The sequence below is a fragment of the Numenius arquata genome, chromosome 1, assembly GCF_964106895.1.
Source record: "Numenius arquata chromosome 1, bNumArq3.hap1.1, whole genome shotgun sequence".
Taxonomy (NCBI): Eukaryota; Metazoa; Chordata; class Aves; order Charadriiformes; family Scolopacidae; genus Numenius; species Numenius arquata.
In genome coordinates this window covers 117,934,784-117,951,923 of record NC_133576.1, presented here as the reverse complement: position 1 = coordinate 117,951,923, position 17,140 = coordinate 117,934,784, and the positions used below count along the sequence as shown (strand labels likewise).

At 46.6% G+C, this 17,140-nt stretch overlaps 1 protein-coding gene across 1 annotated transcript in view; it reads left to right on the top strand.

Moving 5' to 3' along the window:
* The window catches only part of MTUS2 (microtubule associated scaffold protein 2), a 191,024-nt gene that overhangs the window by 160,620 nt on the left and 13,264 nt on the right, over positions 1-17,140 (top strand). The window contains exons 7-8 of the mRNA XM_074152517.1: positions 7,748-7,814; positions 13,779-13,993. Of these exons, the coding sequence (XP_074008618.1) occupies positions 7,748-7,814; positions 13,779-13,993 (282 nt within the window). The remainder of the gene's footprint in view (positions 1-7,747; positions 7,815-13,778; positions 13,994-17,140) is intronic.

The following is a 17,140-nucleotide window of genomic DNA, read 5'->3' as shown; positions in this document are numbered from 1 at the left end:
CAGCTCCAGGGCAGGTAAGACTGCGCTGGGAGTAGCGATCTGTAGCTGAAAAGGCCGAGGGAAAGCTCTTTTTGGGGCTTTTTTGTCGCCGGGCAAAGCCTCCTCCACGTGGTGGGGGCTGACAGCTGGTGGGCCGGCTGCTGACTAAGCCTGGGCGGAGCCAGCGCCTCCCGCGGCCCATCACACCGCCATCCTATAAGAAGCCCCGGGGAGGGCAGAAGCTAGCTTCTGCCCACCGAGCAACAACCAGTTGCTGGGTGGGTGTCCTGGTCGGTGCCTAACGCCGCTGCAACTTGTACAGCTGGGTCCTGAGCCTCTGCCGTTGTGCAAGGTAAGTTCAATTCCTCGCTCCAACTGACCTTTCCACTGCCTCTTGCTTGCACACATCCAGCCATGGCTAGAACTAGGTCAAAGGCTATTGCCAAGAAAGCTGTGGGCACCCAGACAGAGGCCCCACGCAAACACGTGGGTGTCCAGGCCTCGGGCTGCAGGGAGTGCCGAGGCCTGGCCCTTGCCATGGAGGGTAGTGGTGATGACACCTGTGTCAGATGTGAACAGGTGAATGACCTCCTCAGCCTGGTGGTTGAGCTGAAGGAGGAAGTGGAAAGGTTGAGGAGTATCAGGGAATGTGAGAGGGAGATTGACTGGTGGGCCCACTCCCTGAAAATAAAAGAACATGTTGAGGCCCCACATAAGCCAGAGGACCCTCTCCCCATCTCTCGCCCGACAGTAGAAGGGGATCTCAGAGAAGAGGGGGAATGGAAACAGGTCCCTAGTCGGCGAAGCAGGCGAATCCCCTCCCTGCCTCTCCCACCTCCCCAGTTACCCCTGCAGAACCGGTATGGAATCCTGCAGGAGGAATTGACTGTTGGAGAGGAGGATGGTACAACTAGGCAGGATGTGCCAGAAAGACCACGTCGCCGCAAACCTGGCATCACAACTAGTTCAAGAAGGAAAAGCAGAAGGGTCATCGTTGTGGGTGACTCTCTATTGAAGGGGGCAGAGGGACCAATATGCCGTCCTGACCCGCTTCACAGGGAAGTCTGCTGCCTCCCTGGGGCACGGGTCAGGGACGTGTTGGACAAAGTTCCTGCTCTAGTCAACCCTTCTGACTATTACCCCCTTGTAGTTTTTCAGGTAGGCAGTGATGATGTATATAATACATCCAGGAAATTAAAAACAATCATAAAGGACTTTAAGACACTGGGAAAACTGGTTGAGGGATCAGGGGCACAGGTAATTTTTTCAGCAATACCCTTAGTTGCAGGAGGAAATCTTGAAAGAAATAAAAAGGCAACTGCGATAAACAAGTGGCTCAGAAACTGGTGCCATCACCGAAATTTTGGGTATTCTGAACTCAGGGAATTTTATATGGCACCGAGTCGGATAGCAACAGATGGAGTACACCTGTCTCAGAAGGGGAGAAAGATACTGGCAAGTGAGTTGGCGGGGCTTGTTGAAAGGGCTTTAAACTAGGATCGAAGGGGGAGGGGGTTAAGTGTAGGTTGAGCAGAAAAAAACTCAAAGAGAGCCTTCAACCTGCCATCTCAGCTAATAAGTCGGCCCCTTTAGGCACCCAGCTGAAGTGCCTTTACACAAATGCACGCAGCATGGGGAACAAACAAGAGGAGTTAGAGATGTGCGCACGCCTCCAGGGCTACGACATTATTGGCATCACCGAGACGTGGTGGGATGGCTCTTACGACTGGAGTGTTCGAATGGAAGGTTACAAGCTCTTCAGGAAGGACAGGCTGGGCAGAAGGGGAGGGGGTGTTGCCCTCTATGTCAAGGACCAGCTGGAATGTATGGAGCTTCACCTGGGGATGGGTGAAGACAAGACAGAGAGCTTATGGGTCAGGATTAAAGGGAGCACGGGGGCAGGTGATGTTACAGTAGGAGTCTGCTACAGGCCACCAGATCAAAGTGACAGCGAGGATGTGGCCCTCTACAAACAGATAGGGGCAGCATCGCGCTCACACGCTCTGGTCCTCATGGGGGACTTCAACCACCCCGACATCTGTTGGAAGGACAACACAGCAGAGCACAGGAAATCCAGGAAGTTCTTAGAATGTGTCGACGACAACTTTCTTCTGCAAATAATAGAGGAACCAACGAGGAAAGGAGCAGTGCTGGACCTTGTCCTCACCAACAAGGAGGGGCTGGTCGGGAATGTCAAGTTCAAGGGTAGCCTCGGCTGCAGTGACCATGAGATGATAGAATTCAAGATTCATAAGGCAGCAAGGAGGGTGCGCAGCAAGCTGGCTACCCTGGACTTCAAAAGAGCAGACTTTGATCTCCTGAGAGATCTGATTGGTAAGGTAGCGTGGGAAAAAGAACTGGAAGGGAGAGGGGCCCAAAAAAGCTGGGTGGTATTTAAGGATTGCCTCCTCCAAGCTCAGGAGAGGTGCATCCCAAAAAAGAAGAAATCGGGCAAAATAGCCAGTAGGCCGGCGTGGATGAACAAGGAACTGCTGGACAAACTCAGGACCAAAAAGGAGGCCTATAGAGGGTGGAAGCAGGGAAAGGTAGACTGGGAAGAATACAGAGAAGCTGTCCGAGTCACCAGAAACCTGATCAGGCAAGCGAAAGCCCAGGCAGAACTAAATCTAGCCAGGGATGTGAAAAATAACAAGAAGAACTTCTATAGATATATCAGGGATAAAAATAAGACGAGGGAAGCTGTGGGTCCCCTCCGGAAGGAAACGGGAGACCTGGTCACCCAGGATGTGGATAAGGCTGAGCTACTGAATGACTTCTTTGCCTCAGTCTTCACTGGCAAGGGCTCTAACCACACTGCCCAAGTCACGGAGGGCAGGAACAGGGGCTCTGGGAATGAAGAAGCACCCACAGTACAAGAAGACGAGGTTCGAGACCTCTTAAAGAACCTGAAGGTGCATAAGTCCATGGGACCTGATGAAATCCATCCACGGGTCCTGAGAGAACTGGCGGACGAAGTTGCTAAGCCCCTCTCCATCATATTTGAGAAATCGTGGCAGTCTGGTGAAGTTCCCACTGACTGGAAAAAAGGGAACATAACTCCAATATTCAAAAAAGGAAACAAAGAAGACCCGGGAAACTACAGGCCGGTCAGTCTCACCTCTGTGCCTGGCAAGATCATGGAGCAGATCCTCCTGAAATCCTTGCTAAGGCACATGGAGAATAAAGAAGTGATTGGAAACAGCCAACATGGCTTCACCAAGGGCAAATCGTGCCTGACAAATTTGGTGGCCTTTTACAATACTGCCACAGACTTGGTAGACAAGGGCAGAGCGACTGACGTCATTTACCTGGACTTATGCAAAGCATTTGACACTGTCCCGCACGACATCCTGGTCTCAAAATTGGAAACTCATGGATTCGATGGATGGACCACTCGGTGGATAGGGAACTGGCTGGATGGCCGCATCCAAAGGGTTACAATCAATGGCTCAATGTCCAGGTGGCGGCCAGTAACGAGTGGTGTTCCGCAGGGGTCGGTACTGGGACCAGTACTGTTTAACATCTTTGTCGGTGACATGGACAGTGGGATAGAGTGCACCCTCAGCAAGTTTGCTGATGACACCAAGCTCGGTGGCGCAGTTGACACGCTGGAGGGAAGGGATGCCATCCAGAGGGACCTAGACAGGCTGGAGAGGTGGGCTCGTGCAAATTGCATGAAGTTCAACCAAGCAGGGTCCTGCACCTGGGACGTGGCAACCCCAGGCACAAATACAAGTTGGGTGGAGAATGGCTGGAGAGCAGCCCCGAGGAGAAGGACTTGGGAGTGCTTATGGATGAGAAGCTCAACATGAGCAGGCAGTGTGCACTGGCAGCCCAGAGAGCCAACCGTGTCCTGGGCTGCATCAGGAGAAGTGTGGCCAGCAGGTCTCGCGAGGTGATTCTGCCCCTCTACTCTGCGCTCGTGAGACCCCTCCTGGAGTACTGTGTCCAGCTTTGGAGTCCTCAACACAGAAAGGACATGGACCTGTTGGAACGGGTCCAGCGGAGGGCCACGAGGATGATCAGAGGGATGGAGCACCTCTCCTATGAAGACAGACTGAGAGAGCTGGGGTTGTTCAGCCTGGAGAAGAGAAGGCTCCGGGGAGACCTTATAACAGCCTATCAATACCTGAAGGGAGCCTACAGAAGAGCTGAAGAGGGACTCTTTGTCAGGAAGAGTGGTGACAGGACAAGGGGCAATGGTTTTAAATTGGAAGAGAAGAGATTTAGATTAGATATAAGGAAGAAATTCTTTACAGTGAGGGTGGTGAGGCACTGGAACAGGTTGCCCAGGGAAGTTGTGGATGCCCCATCCCTGGAAGTGTTCAAGGCCAGGCTGGATGGGGCTTTAAGCAACCTGGTCTAGTGGGAGGTGTCCCTGCCCATGGCAGGGGGGTTGGAACTAGATGATCTTTAAGGTCCTTTCCAACTCTAGCCATTCTATGATTCTATGATTCTATGATTTAACTGCCACACTGAAATGCCGGATATTTGCACAATCTCCTTACAGTGCCTATGACATTTTCACCCACTGGAAATGGCTGTGTCATTACTATGGTCATTGAGCCTTAGTGGCTCACCCTCCATGGCTGTACTCCAACTGGTGCCTAGTGAAGGGGCCTACAAAGCTCCTTTGATAGGCTGAGCCTGAGAGACACAAAAATCCTGGGAGGGCAAGAAAGATTCCTGCTTATTCTGTCTTCTCTTTCAAGATTTGTTGAGATAAATATTAATGAAGATTGATTAATTCAATGGGATATCCCATTAATTTGGCTTCTTATGCATTTGTTTTGGCAGATTTTTCCTCACATGCTTGTGAATTTTCTAGTCACTTTGTTGTTTTGACACTGGGTCTGTATGAATTGCAGCATCGGATCTGGTAGCTTTACGTTCTCATGTCACACCCAGCTTTGCTCTACTGTAATGTTTGGTTTCCTAAGCCCTGGCATTCCCAGTTCCCCGGCTGCCCTGACACTGAAGTGCAGGTTGTCTGCAGAGCCACATTGATGACAACGAGGAGAGGTTTTTTTGTTTTGTATTAGCATTGCGTTTACGCAAGAACATGTGCGGTCCGAATCTATCATGTTACACTGACAAAGCAGGTTACAGTAATAGAAAATATCAGGGGTTTGGAAGTTCACTGAGCATGGTCTAGGAGACCATGAGGCTGATATGATGATTAGCCAAAACTACACCTCGCTTCTCTTGCAGAAGAGGAAGATAAGGACTCGGGCTATTACTCTCTAAAAGAACCCTCTGAGACAGAGGGGCTACTTGAGGCCTTGGCACTGAGGGCAACCTTTGCACATCTGACCTCCCAGGAAACATAAATACGAGGTCCCAAAGAGCAGTCAGAAAGCTCTAACCAAAATAAAATACAATGCAAGAAGTATTGGCAGGGCAGGCACCTGACAGCAAAGGCACCTGAGCTGCTCGAGATAGCCCCCGAGGCTGCTCTGGAAATCACAGCCCCAGCATGAGGCAGCCAGGAGGTCCACTGTCTTGGGGGGGTGGTGTCCGTATTGGCACCTGAATTATGGGGTAGCATTTTTAAGCTGATACCATGGCGATTCTCCACTTTTCTGGAGAGGGTCTCACCACCAAGTGTCCTTAAGGGTAGGACAAACCTTATCTAAGATAAAACATAATGTAAAAAAAAAAAGGAGTCTGTAATATTTCTTCTGGAGGATTAAAATTTTAACAACTTTTTTTTTTTTCCCTGGGTTGCAATTTTTTTTTACTTTCTTTTCATTTTCATCATGTAAGTAACAATTCCACTGAGTTCTGCTTATCTGCAGGTGCTTACAATGGTTTCTACAGAGCTCCCTTGCTTTAAATGGCTTTTGTTTCAAATACTGGGGGCTGGTAATTTGAGTGGGTGCTTCCAATCTGCAAGTCCCATATCCAGTATATCCCTGTGCACACGCCTTCAAGGGCACCCATCCTGGCAGTCTGTCAAGAACACTTCTTAAAATGACTCCAGTGAGTTAAATGGGCGGTATGGGCAGATGCAGTGATGTTCTCCAAAAGGGGAAACCTTATCTCTGTAAGACTGCTGGTTTGGGAATCTGTGTGAAGGCCTATGTTTTTTTAACATACTAGGCTATATTTATCCGGACCTTTTTATTTTTTCGTAGCTTTTATATTAATTAAAAGATAAAAAAAAAAGCCAAACCCAACAAATCAACCCACTCCATTTTACTCTGAGCCTAATGCAGTCGGTCACGACTGGAGACTCTGCAGTCCTGGCACAAGATGCCCTGTGCATTACTCAGCAGTGTATGGAGGTGGCTGCTTGGAGGAGCCCAGCCTTGCGTGCCTGGCTTCTTCCCATAACTGAATAAAAAAGATGCCCACATCGCCTGGTTCTCCTCAGGCATTGCTCCATTTACAGCAAAACTTTCTGGAAAGTGAGTCCCTTGGATCTGGTAGAAATCATCCCAAAAGGGCAGTGTGTAAAGGATTAATTTAAATTCCAGATTCCAATTTCCTGGTATTGCAAAAAATAAAGCTGTTGTGTTAGTTCTCTTAACATAGTTAAAAATTAGATACAGGAAAAATAAGCAGAAACATTAAGCTCTGAAATCTTTCTTTTTCCACTTTCATTTTGGTAAGACATAACTAATATGCTATCCTATCTGCTATATATCCTGCTGCTGAACTAATCCTTTCTGTGGCCTAGATTTTTATTAGCCTTGCTTCCTTATTACTGAAATATTTACTTTCTAGGACTCCTTTTAATTCCATTTACTACTACGCTGCCTTTTCTCTTGAATATGCTTTTTTCTGTAGTGTCCTCGAAAGATTCTTGACCTTTTCTAACCTAGGACATATTTATAGTAGTCTGATCTAGTTTTCCTAATCATTGGTGATCTTCCCAGCAGGATCTGTTCCTTTGTCTTCTTCCTAATGTGATTCAGGATACATTCCAATTTAAAGTGCCCTTATGTCTGAACCATTATGCCGGGATTTATTGTACTAAACCAAACTCCAATAGAATTTCCTCAGGCTTTTCTTTTTCAGTTTGCACAGTGCTCATGAGATATCTGCTGCCAAAGTCCTTGCATTTTAGTAATAATACCTTAGCATTGTTAATGTAAATAAGTTTTAATTTTCCTTTGGTCAGCTCATCTGTTTTAATTCCTTAAGTATTCAGATTTCTTTTGAGAGAGGTTGAGGAAAGGAGCTCTTGTGCTTTACAGTTAATAAAATACCAGAAATAAATGTGGAAATAGGCATGAACATCAGGCAATTAGTGGTGCCTGTGTGGGTATGCCCACCATGCCTAGATGGGTGTAAGTACAGTTATCTGCTCTGTAAATTGGACTGTGTGAGCATATTACTCTGTTTAGAGGCGGTGAAATGTAGGCATAAATAGATAAAAGGGCTTTAACAGAATTAATAAAACCATCTTAAACATGTAGTCCAGCTATAAATGGTACACAGACTGAACACAAAATGATAGAAAAATACAAATGTCTTTTTAGATACAGAGGAGTTAATAGAGTATTCTGTGCTGCCCTGTGCACGTGAGTGTGTGTACATGCATTTGTAGAGATACAAGGTATTTGTAGCCAGCGAGTTGTGGCTCCTAAACTTGATTTAAAAACTGAATGAGTTCATTATAATCCATACCCCCCGCCAAAAAGAAAAAAAAAAAAGATCTGAAGAATCAATCTAATCTTCTTTACTAAATGAACATGTGAAAGTGCTTATCTGGGATAAACCTGGGGACTATACATATTTCTCTCTCTTTTTCCTTAAACAGAATGAAAATGCCCTTGTGAAAGTAAAGGAGTTAGGAGTCGAGCTTGCAAAGATCAGGGATGAAGTTGGTAAGTAGTACAAGTAAAGCAATAACAAAAGCGATTTTCTCACTTTACACAAAGGCAGTAATTCCCTGTGACCTGGTCCTGGGGAACCTGCGTACATGTGGTGAAGTGTCTTCTGGAGCCCAGTGGCAAGGGGTTTTGTGGCTTTGCAGGGAACCATGATTTTATCTCTCTGTTGTGGAGGTGGGTCCATCACCGCACACACTGAAGCTAGTTGTACATCATCTTTACTAGACAAACGGTTCTTCATAAATCCATAGCTTCCATTCTCAAACTATGTACCACTGCTGCCAAGGAGAAAGCACAGCGTGATGGAAGTGGGAAGCTGGGTCTAAAGTGGTGCACGGTGGCTGGGGATGCATCACTTAACGGTATGTTTGCATGTTTTGCAGTTCAGCTACAAACTGAAGGACACCAAGGTCAGAACTTGCTTATTAATGACAGGTCTCTTCCTGGTTGAAAGATGGCAAAAGCAACATGTCCCATTCAGTCTGTGTATTCCCCATGTATCTCCATACACCACTTTTCCTGTTTGGTTTCTGGTCTAGACAGGAGAGATGGAGAGGGTGTAAAAACATTGCAATTCTTGAGAGAGAAGATGGGCTTTTGCACTGGCTTCAGTCAACAGGCTGAGTTCCTTTGGCCTTAAATCTCCCCAGAACAGGTGTGACATTGGATTCATCTACTCTAGGGCAAATGGAGAGGAGGAGGGGCATCTGGAGGGAGGACCATTGAGGCAGGGGATACTCTGGAAAAGCAGTCTGAGGTCTCAGCTGAGCTGTACTGCTTTCAGAAGGGAGATTAGCCATAGATGTGCATGTGCTTTCTTTCTCAGAGAAGGGAAAGATGGTGTGAGGTAGTCCTTTCCTCAATGGTCCTGTGGGCATGTGTACTGGAGAGGAGCCATCACAGGCCACCCCTTTCTGAGCAAGCCACCGCTCTGGGAGACCCTGAAATGCTGAGCAGAGGCTGCTTAGTTGCAACAAGGGTGGCTGGTGATCTGTCCTGCTTATTGAAGGTAATCCTCTCTGTACAACCCTGAGATGCAACATGCCCAGGTAGAAGGACTCCCAGTAGGGATGGACAAAGAGATGAGTATGTGCAGGTATTGCACTCCAGCAGGATGTGAAAAAATGTATCAGTAGTACCAATTCGGTACGTATCCATACATATGGAAGGTCAATGTTTCTGGCTTTTAGTGTTAGTTAAAAATTGCTGGACAGTCTGTTTTCCTCCGGAAGAAAATTATAAAATTAACTTTTGTGAAGCAACCAGTGTTTTAAATCTGTGGACAAGGTGAAATGGCAAATGACAGGTGCAGGAGAGTGGTTCTTGTCAGTGCAGTTCTTTGCTGTCTCTAAAGCAGCACAAGCTGGGGTTCTTGGTGCTACTGGATACATGAAACCCACATGCATTATAGGAGGGTTGTTTTGGTCTCACTATCAGATGAATCTGTATGTTGTACAATATTGTACATATTCTTCCATGCTTTATGCAAATAAGGAATGAATCAGTCATTTATTTGACAACAGCAATCATAGATGATTCTATGAAGAAATTCAGGGAAAATCTACAGAGCAGGCTATTTTAACTGCAACCAAGTTGTAGTTCTGACTTGTCTCAGTCCCTTTGATAAATACCCTCTCATTAATTTAAAAATAACCAGTCCAGTTAAACTGCATGGGTGTTGGTCAGAAATTCCTTATTTCTCATGTGTGAATTCACCATGTCAGGCTCATTGATGCAAATGCCTGGATGAATCAGTAAAACAAGGCTGGACTAGCCAGGGTTGATACAGGCGGTGCGTTCAACATTTAGTTGTTTAGGCAATAGCTCTAATTCAGAATTATGATTTAGGGACTGAATGTGCTTGGTTTTGAAAGCACACAGTCTTTGTTAGCTTCAGGAGAAACTGCAGGATTCTGCTGTAGTGAAACTGCAAGATATAATCCACTGTTCAGAAAAATCAGAATATATTTTTAAGAAAATCTTTTTTGGTAAATGAAACCACTGCTGAAGCAATAGCAGTGATGGAGCATGTATAAAACAGTCTACGGAGACCTGAACCCTTCTGGAGCCCTGCAAAATATTTAGGTTCGGATAACACCGTCCACCTTTACCCTCAGCACTCCTGTGAAGTATCACACCTTGTCTGAAACCAGCATGCACTGAAACAGGAAAGTGCTTCTCCCTTCCCAACCCTGAGGAGGAATGTGGCCTCTATAAACACTGAAGGAATTGTTATTTTATGCAATAAGATTTGCTCATGTATTTTACTAGAAATACCAAGGCTAGAAAAATATGACAAGCAATCGTTCTGCACTCAAGACACCCATCTTTATGAATTATAAATATAAGCACTTTTCAGCTGCAACAGAGACTCCTGGAATAAAGAGGTTTTGAACACCAGCTGTTCCCCTTCAAACTTATGGAAATTAAATGTCAGAATTACCTGCTCCTTTGCTGTCAGACAAATGACATGTGAAGTGGGTTGAGAGGAGGTATAGAGATACATCAAAACCCAGATGAATGGAAGACGGTCAGATGTCAAGTTTAAAATTTGTATTATCTGTCTTCATGAGAGTTTGAAAGCCAAAGCCTGTGTGCCACCTCCCCCTGGATGTGCCTCCCAGTCAGAGGACCCTTAACCTGAGTGAAATGACTGTGATTTGTCTGCGAATCTGTGGCCAAGGGTCAGGAGGAAGAGCAGAGCCTGCATGGCGAAGACCCCATTTCTCATGTCAGAAGCAGACGGTCCCTTGTGTGAGGCCATGTGACGCCAGCCCCCCAGTTCCCATGGGAGTTACCCCCCTGAATGCAGTGCCAGGGCTGGGGAGGCTGGGCTGCGGCTCAGGCTGGGTTTGTGCAGGAGAATCAGTCCATCAGTGACATCTCCCTTTCCCTCACCTTCCCAGCCTGGCCCTCGATAGGTTCTGCTCATCTCTTGGGCACTTTAAAAGCCACCAGGTGCTCGGGGAGTAGGGAAGCAACAGCAGCCGCTCTTGTTTAACCCAGCAGGATGTCATCCCAGGAAATGCCATGTTATGTCAGAGTCATTTCCAGCCTGTAAGCAGCAATTGAAATACCTACAGAGAAGGAAAAAAGAAAACCAGGGTGTAACTCTTCTTGATAGCAGTTTTGCTCTGTTTGTCTTGTTCTATGTCAGTAATATATTTATATAACTTTTCTTACTATTTTTTTTTTTCTACAAGAGGAGCTCACTTTTGGAATATCCAAATCCAGATGCCTGAAAGCAAAATTCAGGTATCTCCAGGGCCTTGCTGGAGGTGATTCAGGTTGGTTCGCCAGAACCGCCTGCTGAAGCCTCTGCTGGTTAAACACCGGCTCCAGCAAGGCAGGCTCTTCCATTCTGGCTCCCGTTCCCCAGCTGGGTAAGGGAGCCACAAACTTTGTATTGGGCTGGGTGGGTGTCACCTTCTGCTACTCCTGTCCCAGTAGAGGCAGGCCCAAAGGTTCATCTCCTGCCTAAGAAGAGATTCAGCCTTTCTTCACCACTTCAGTCCTTGGCCTCATTTGTCTCAGTCTGGAAGACTGTGGTAGGATCACTCCTTCTCGTCAGAGATATTGGATATTCAGTACAGGGCAAATTTCCTGGGCAATGGTGTCATCTTCTGCCTCCAATAGCTTTTTTGGGTGTGTGGGGAACATGTCCTGCAGACCTTCTTTCCCTGCTTTCCTTTTCCCTCCATTTTGCACCTGCACCAGGGTTTGATTTGCAAGATGTGAATAGTTCTGTGTTTCAGGTTACAGAAAGTGTTTCAGATGGACTTTCTTTTGGTTAGAGCATGTCATTTCATTGCCCAGGCCTCCCTGTGTGCTGGATAATCTCATTAGAGAGGCTGCAGAGAGAGAGTGTTCATTACAGCTCCAATTTAAAGCTTGGGTAAGTTTGAATTCTACTGAACGCAGAGCTGCGAGCTGTTATCCCTTGTCCTCCAGCTCTGGGATCGCTTTGCATGCCAAAGAGAATCAAAAAGCAAAAAGCAAGAGGGAGGGTTTAGAGCGATAAACCAAACTGCCAGGAGACAAGACATTTCAGCTAATGGCCATATAAATCGCCCTGTTTCATTCTGGGTGTGAGGCAGGTGGGAAAGCTCTCTCTGTGCTGCTGCTGTGGTGCTAAGCTCACTGGTTCCAGCTCACTTTCTTTCCATAAGGAGCAGAGAGCTTGAAAGGGACACAGAGTCACAGAGTCCCTCCTAGTGCTCCAGAAAATATCAGGATAAGAACAGGGCCCCAGTACTGATATCTGTCTGGACATACTGAGCAAGTCAGGATATTGGTGTCCAGTAAGTGTGGAAGCAGAGCTCTAAACAGGGTGAAAAATAGCTATGTGGGAAAGGGGATGGCTAGCTCGGGTGCACAAGCAGATGTGCCTACCATGAGCTGTGGTCACAGCCAGAGGTGACTTTGACAGATTATTCTATCCTGGAAAAAAATGAGCACAATGTGATACCACAGTAGAAGGAGACAGGAAAACACAGGGCAGGGAGGTTGCCAGACATTGAGCAAATATATGGTCATAGGATAAATACGTTTTTGAAACATCGGGAAGTTGTCTATCAAGGGAGACTGCTGCTTCCAGCTCGCTGATTTACAATGCCATACAGGTCTGTGCATGGCATGTGCATTTTGAAAGGCAAAGGACGGATGAGTGGCTAGTACAGATGTTAAATTCAAAAGGTGATCATTTTTCTAAACCAGCTATGGGTCTAAATCAGAACAAAGGTCTAGCTGTGCCATTAAAAACACATCTCTTCTTCTCTAGTGTTGTTCTGAATGTTACGGTCACAATGATTTTAGTACCTTCTTACCTGTTAGATCTTTGCAAGTGACCAAACTTGCTCTGTCAATGTAGTATGGCTGACCCTGTCCAATTTACATCAGGTCTTCAATATCTGCATTGACTGCAACTGTTCTTTAGCAAAGCATAAGGCCAAGGACACAGTGTTTGTGACACTGCTGTCCTGGGAGGAACAATACATATGAGGAACCAAATGGGGAAATAGACTGAATATCCTTGACTTGATAGAACTGTTGGGGTTGCACCTCCTGAAACTAGTTGGAGTTGTGAATTTGGAGACACGGTCACTGCATTAATTCACAAGAGTAAAAATTTCACCTCTTCTGATTGCATTCAATACCAGCCTTTCATTTGATGATTCCATGAAGCACACAAGATAGCGGCTTGAATATAAAAATATTTTAAGCAAGTGTGCATTCATGGATTCAGAAGGTCCTTGATGGAGCTGGTGTGAAAGACAGGTTTATGGGGTGAACAGCTTCTAACAGCTGGAAAATGGGATGTATGAGATGCATCTCCTTCTCCTGGTCAAGGTCTCCCTCTACATAATGTGCACAGGATGTGCCTTGAGAGCCCAGGAATCTTCTGCCTTCCTGGCACATCACTGGGACTGGGGACTTAGCCAAGACAGTGGCTTGAGAGAAGGAAATATAAGGAAAATCTTGTATCCCAGTTAAAAGGCTTCATGTCAAGTGATTGTCTTGCATGCTGTTTCTTATATCCAAGGCAAAGTAAAATTGAGGCAAAGCCTCAATTTGTGAATTCAAGACTGTGCTGGCCAGGAGGGAACATCCAGTCACCCTGCAGGTCCATGGAGTTCCCTGTTTCTTTTATTACTACTGCTATTACTATAACTACTACTACTACTATTATTATTATTATTATACTTCATCAGATCCCAGTTTTGCACAGGCTTTTACATACTTTGCCAGTGCCTCTATTTAAACAAGTACATGTGTGTATGTGTGCGTGAGAGAGCGGGACAGAGAGAGAAGCGACAGCAAGGGCTTGTTGATGGCTGAGATTCATGGGAGTCCCAGAGTCGCCGAGGACAACCGTGCTCAGTCTTGTACAAGCAGATCCAATGCCATTCTTTGCTTCCGAGGAGTTCAGAGCCTGACTGTATGGTCTTCTCTCCACAGCCCTCAATACAGCGAGATGGAAGAACCTACAGAGCGAGAAGGAGGAGCTGGAGAGGCGCTTTGAAGAGGAGGGGAAGCAGCTTCGCAGGCAGCAGCAGGAGGAGCTGCAGGCGCTGGAGCAGCAGCTGCAGGAGGAATACAACACCAAGAAGGAGAGCCTACAGGAGCAACACAGCCTGCAGCTGGAGCAAGTCAAATTGCAGCACCAGGATCAGGTCAGTCTCTGCCTGTTCCCTTTGAAGACCATGCCAATACTGAGGGGGTTGAAGTAATGAAATATATTGAACAGTCCATCATGAAGATGCTGGTTACGAACTGATGACTGGAATAATATATTCCTGACTATCTTTACTGCTTTTCCTCCCTATTATTCCTATTGGTATTTCTACATAGTAGCACATTACATTGCCATGTCTTGTCTTCACATGCTTCCAGATGTTTTACAACACAAATATTAAGACTAGCTCTGCTCCCCATCCATACTTGCTCCCCAACCTACCTATTGTAGTCAATTTATATTGAAACCAAGGATTAAACAAGGATCTGCTCAGCAGAGGTAAGGCCAACAGAGTCCTGCCCATCGTTATTTGCAATGCTAGTTAAAGGGCAGTAGAGCGAAGCGATAAGGCCCATGCAACACGTAGCCTAAACATCAAGCAAACGACACACTCCAGGTTCCCTGATTTCTGCTCCATCATTCAGTCTGATCTCTTAGTTTGTACATCCCAAGTGTTTCTACCTGCTTTGCTCTCTGTGTGTAGGTAGGAATACATCTCTCTGCAGGCAGGAATACTCTCACATGCAACTGCTTTAGTCTTATTTTTAATGGCTGAAGTGAACAAACACTAACTCACCTATGGGCACCTCTCACATGGCGGCAGAACATCCTGCTCTGGGTTATGGCAATAATGCCTTTACCTTGCCTTTTCGTATTTGGCCCTAGTGAGCAGCAGATACAGTTCTGATTTTTCCAGCTGCAACCTGTGAGAACCTTTACTCATTGCCCAGCACCACAGTTTTCTCACACGAGTATCTGCTGCACTCAGGTGCACTCTGCAGTCTGTGCCATCAGGTTTTGACACGCCGCAGCCCCCTCTGCGGGGGTATGCCACCCAGGTGTCTGATGCAGCGCAAGGGCCAGTTGTCTGCAAAATGTGATCCCAGCCAACAGATCCCCTGTTTGCCAGCATCGTTCCTTCCAACCTGGGGATTTTGCCAATGCCTAGGGCAGCTGGAGGTGGTAGAGGCTGAATTTTTCCCTCTCTGAGGCAACGTAAATTGGCAGCAACTGTGCAGTGCGCATGTGGTGTGTGAGATGGGTGGATGTGACCAAAGGTCGAGGAGAAGGTTTTATGTCGGCATGTTCTGTATCTCAGGGTATCTCTTGTATGCTAGAGATATTTTGGGGATGCTGCCTGAAGCAGGAGCCCGTGGCCAAGGCCCCAGAGCTGCTGCTTGTTCCCGGGGAGCGGGCTGGCAGCAGGCGCTGCAGTGGGGTGCAGAGCGCAGACGTGCCCCATGCGGTTCCCAAGGACGATGACAGCACTAGCTGTGGGCTCAGAAGCAAACCAGCCCCACCAGCAGAGCCTGTGCTTGGGCTAATTTTGACCATTGAAGAGGTAAAGGCTGGTGTAGCACTGTGTGGCCGTAGCTGAAGCACCTCCAGGAGTCAGGGAAAGGGAGGAGAGCACCAACGCAGCACAGCAGAGACGGCAGCCCACTGTCTTTAAGGTCAACTATTTGTAAAAAGGGAAATGACACCATTTGCTGCCTGTACTCGATGTACTGTAAAACACTCCTGGGATGGGAATGCAAATACAAACCGAGATGGTGACAGTTTTATGTCACTCATGTCACAGCTGCATGGTGTTAGATTTATTGTGTGACAGCAATGGCATGTCGGGGCTGGGCACAGCATGGTCCTCGCTGGCGTGTGGGTCAGACAGCCATGTCAGACATACGGCGTCCCAGCCTGTGCCCCAGAGTTGCTGCTGCCCTGGGGACCACCGAGCAGTTTGGTTTGATTCTTCAGTGGGGGAGGATTGAAAAGCTCTTGCTGGATTTTACCTGTTCCAGTTGCTGTGCCTGCTAGTTGTTACTAATGTGCAACACAAAGGCTTTATCTGACTGGGTTGTTTTGTCCCAGGCAAACTACCTTTTTCTATTAGTGCATTGATTTTCAAAGATGATTAGAAGGTGCTGTCAAATAGGTTTTCATGTTCTAAACCGGATTTTTCAAAATCTTTGTCTGTTAATGCTTAGAGTTGAGTCATGTCTTTTGGTTCTGATTTCAGTTTATGTAAGATGGTTTTCTTGCAATGCCCCTCAAATTTTCTGCTTTGCTTTCTGATATGAAGGAAGAGTGGTACTCCCAAAAGCCTTGGCTTCTTTTTCCTTTCAGTGTGTCAGTGTGTCAGTGTGACTGGTAGATGATATTAGCTGTAGCTGCAAGCCTTGCCTCTCCTGGAGCACTAGGCATTAGCATTTGTGAAGGAATTTGTTCTGCGACTTAATTTTTTTGCTGAGACAGTTTATCTGTGCTGCTCTTTGAAGTGCTTCTGCAAGCTTCCAGGACTACAAAAACAGATGTTGGGGTTTTTTCCCTCAAGTTGATCAGTGCAAGAAAGGGTGATATAGGTCACTATAGGACTTGACTAGCAATATACTTACTTTTCTCATGTTCTCGTCTACTGTGATTCTATTCATCACCACACAGAAACAATGGAAACACATCTTTCCCTCTGTCGGGCAAATAGTTCTCTCTTCTCCAGCCCTTTGGATTGCTCCAGAGCTCTTTGTTCCCTGAATTACTGAAGATAACACAAACATTTTTCTCAACTGCTTTGAAAATGCTGCTGTGACTCTAGTATCTCAGAGTTTACTCCCATCTTTTCAATCTGTGGTTCCATTAGCATCTCAAGATGAGTTTTAGCAGGTTTCCCCTTTGAATTCCTACTCCACCATACACCCATCCTGTGTCAAGTGCTCTTGGATCAGAGGAGGCTGACAGCCTAGGTTAGAAAGCTGCTCACCAGCAATGTTTCTTGGCCAAGGAGAAGGAGAACTTCTGTAGTCTTGGAACCAAGGTGCACGAGGATCCCTAACAGCTGCTGACCCAAACGGTTTGTAATCCTCTGGTTGTTCCTTCCCCTACTTGGAGGAAGAGGAGAATTGCCTGGCTCAGGCCATGACAAAACAAGCAAGCCTGCTCGAGGGGCTGGACTTGTTCAGCTCTGATGCTTCTGAGCTGTCACTGATCCCAACCAGTGTTAGACCAGAGGCACCTAACCCATGAGCTAAGGAGCTCTTATGCTGGGCATGAAAAAAGCCGTATCCTTGAGTTGTCCATCTGTGCAGGGTAA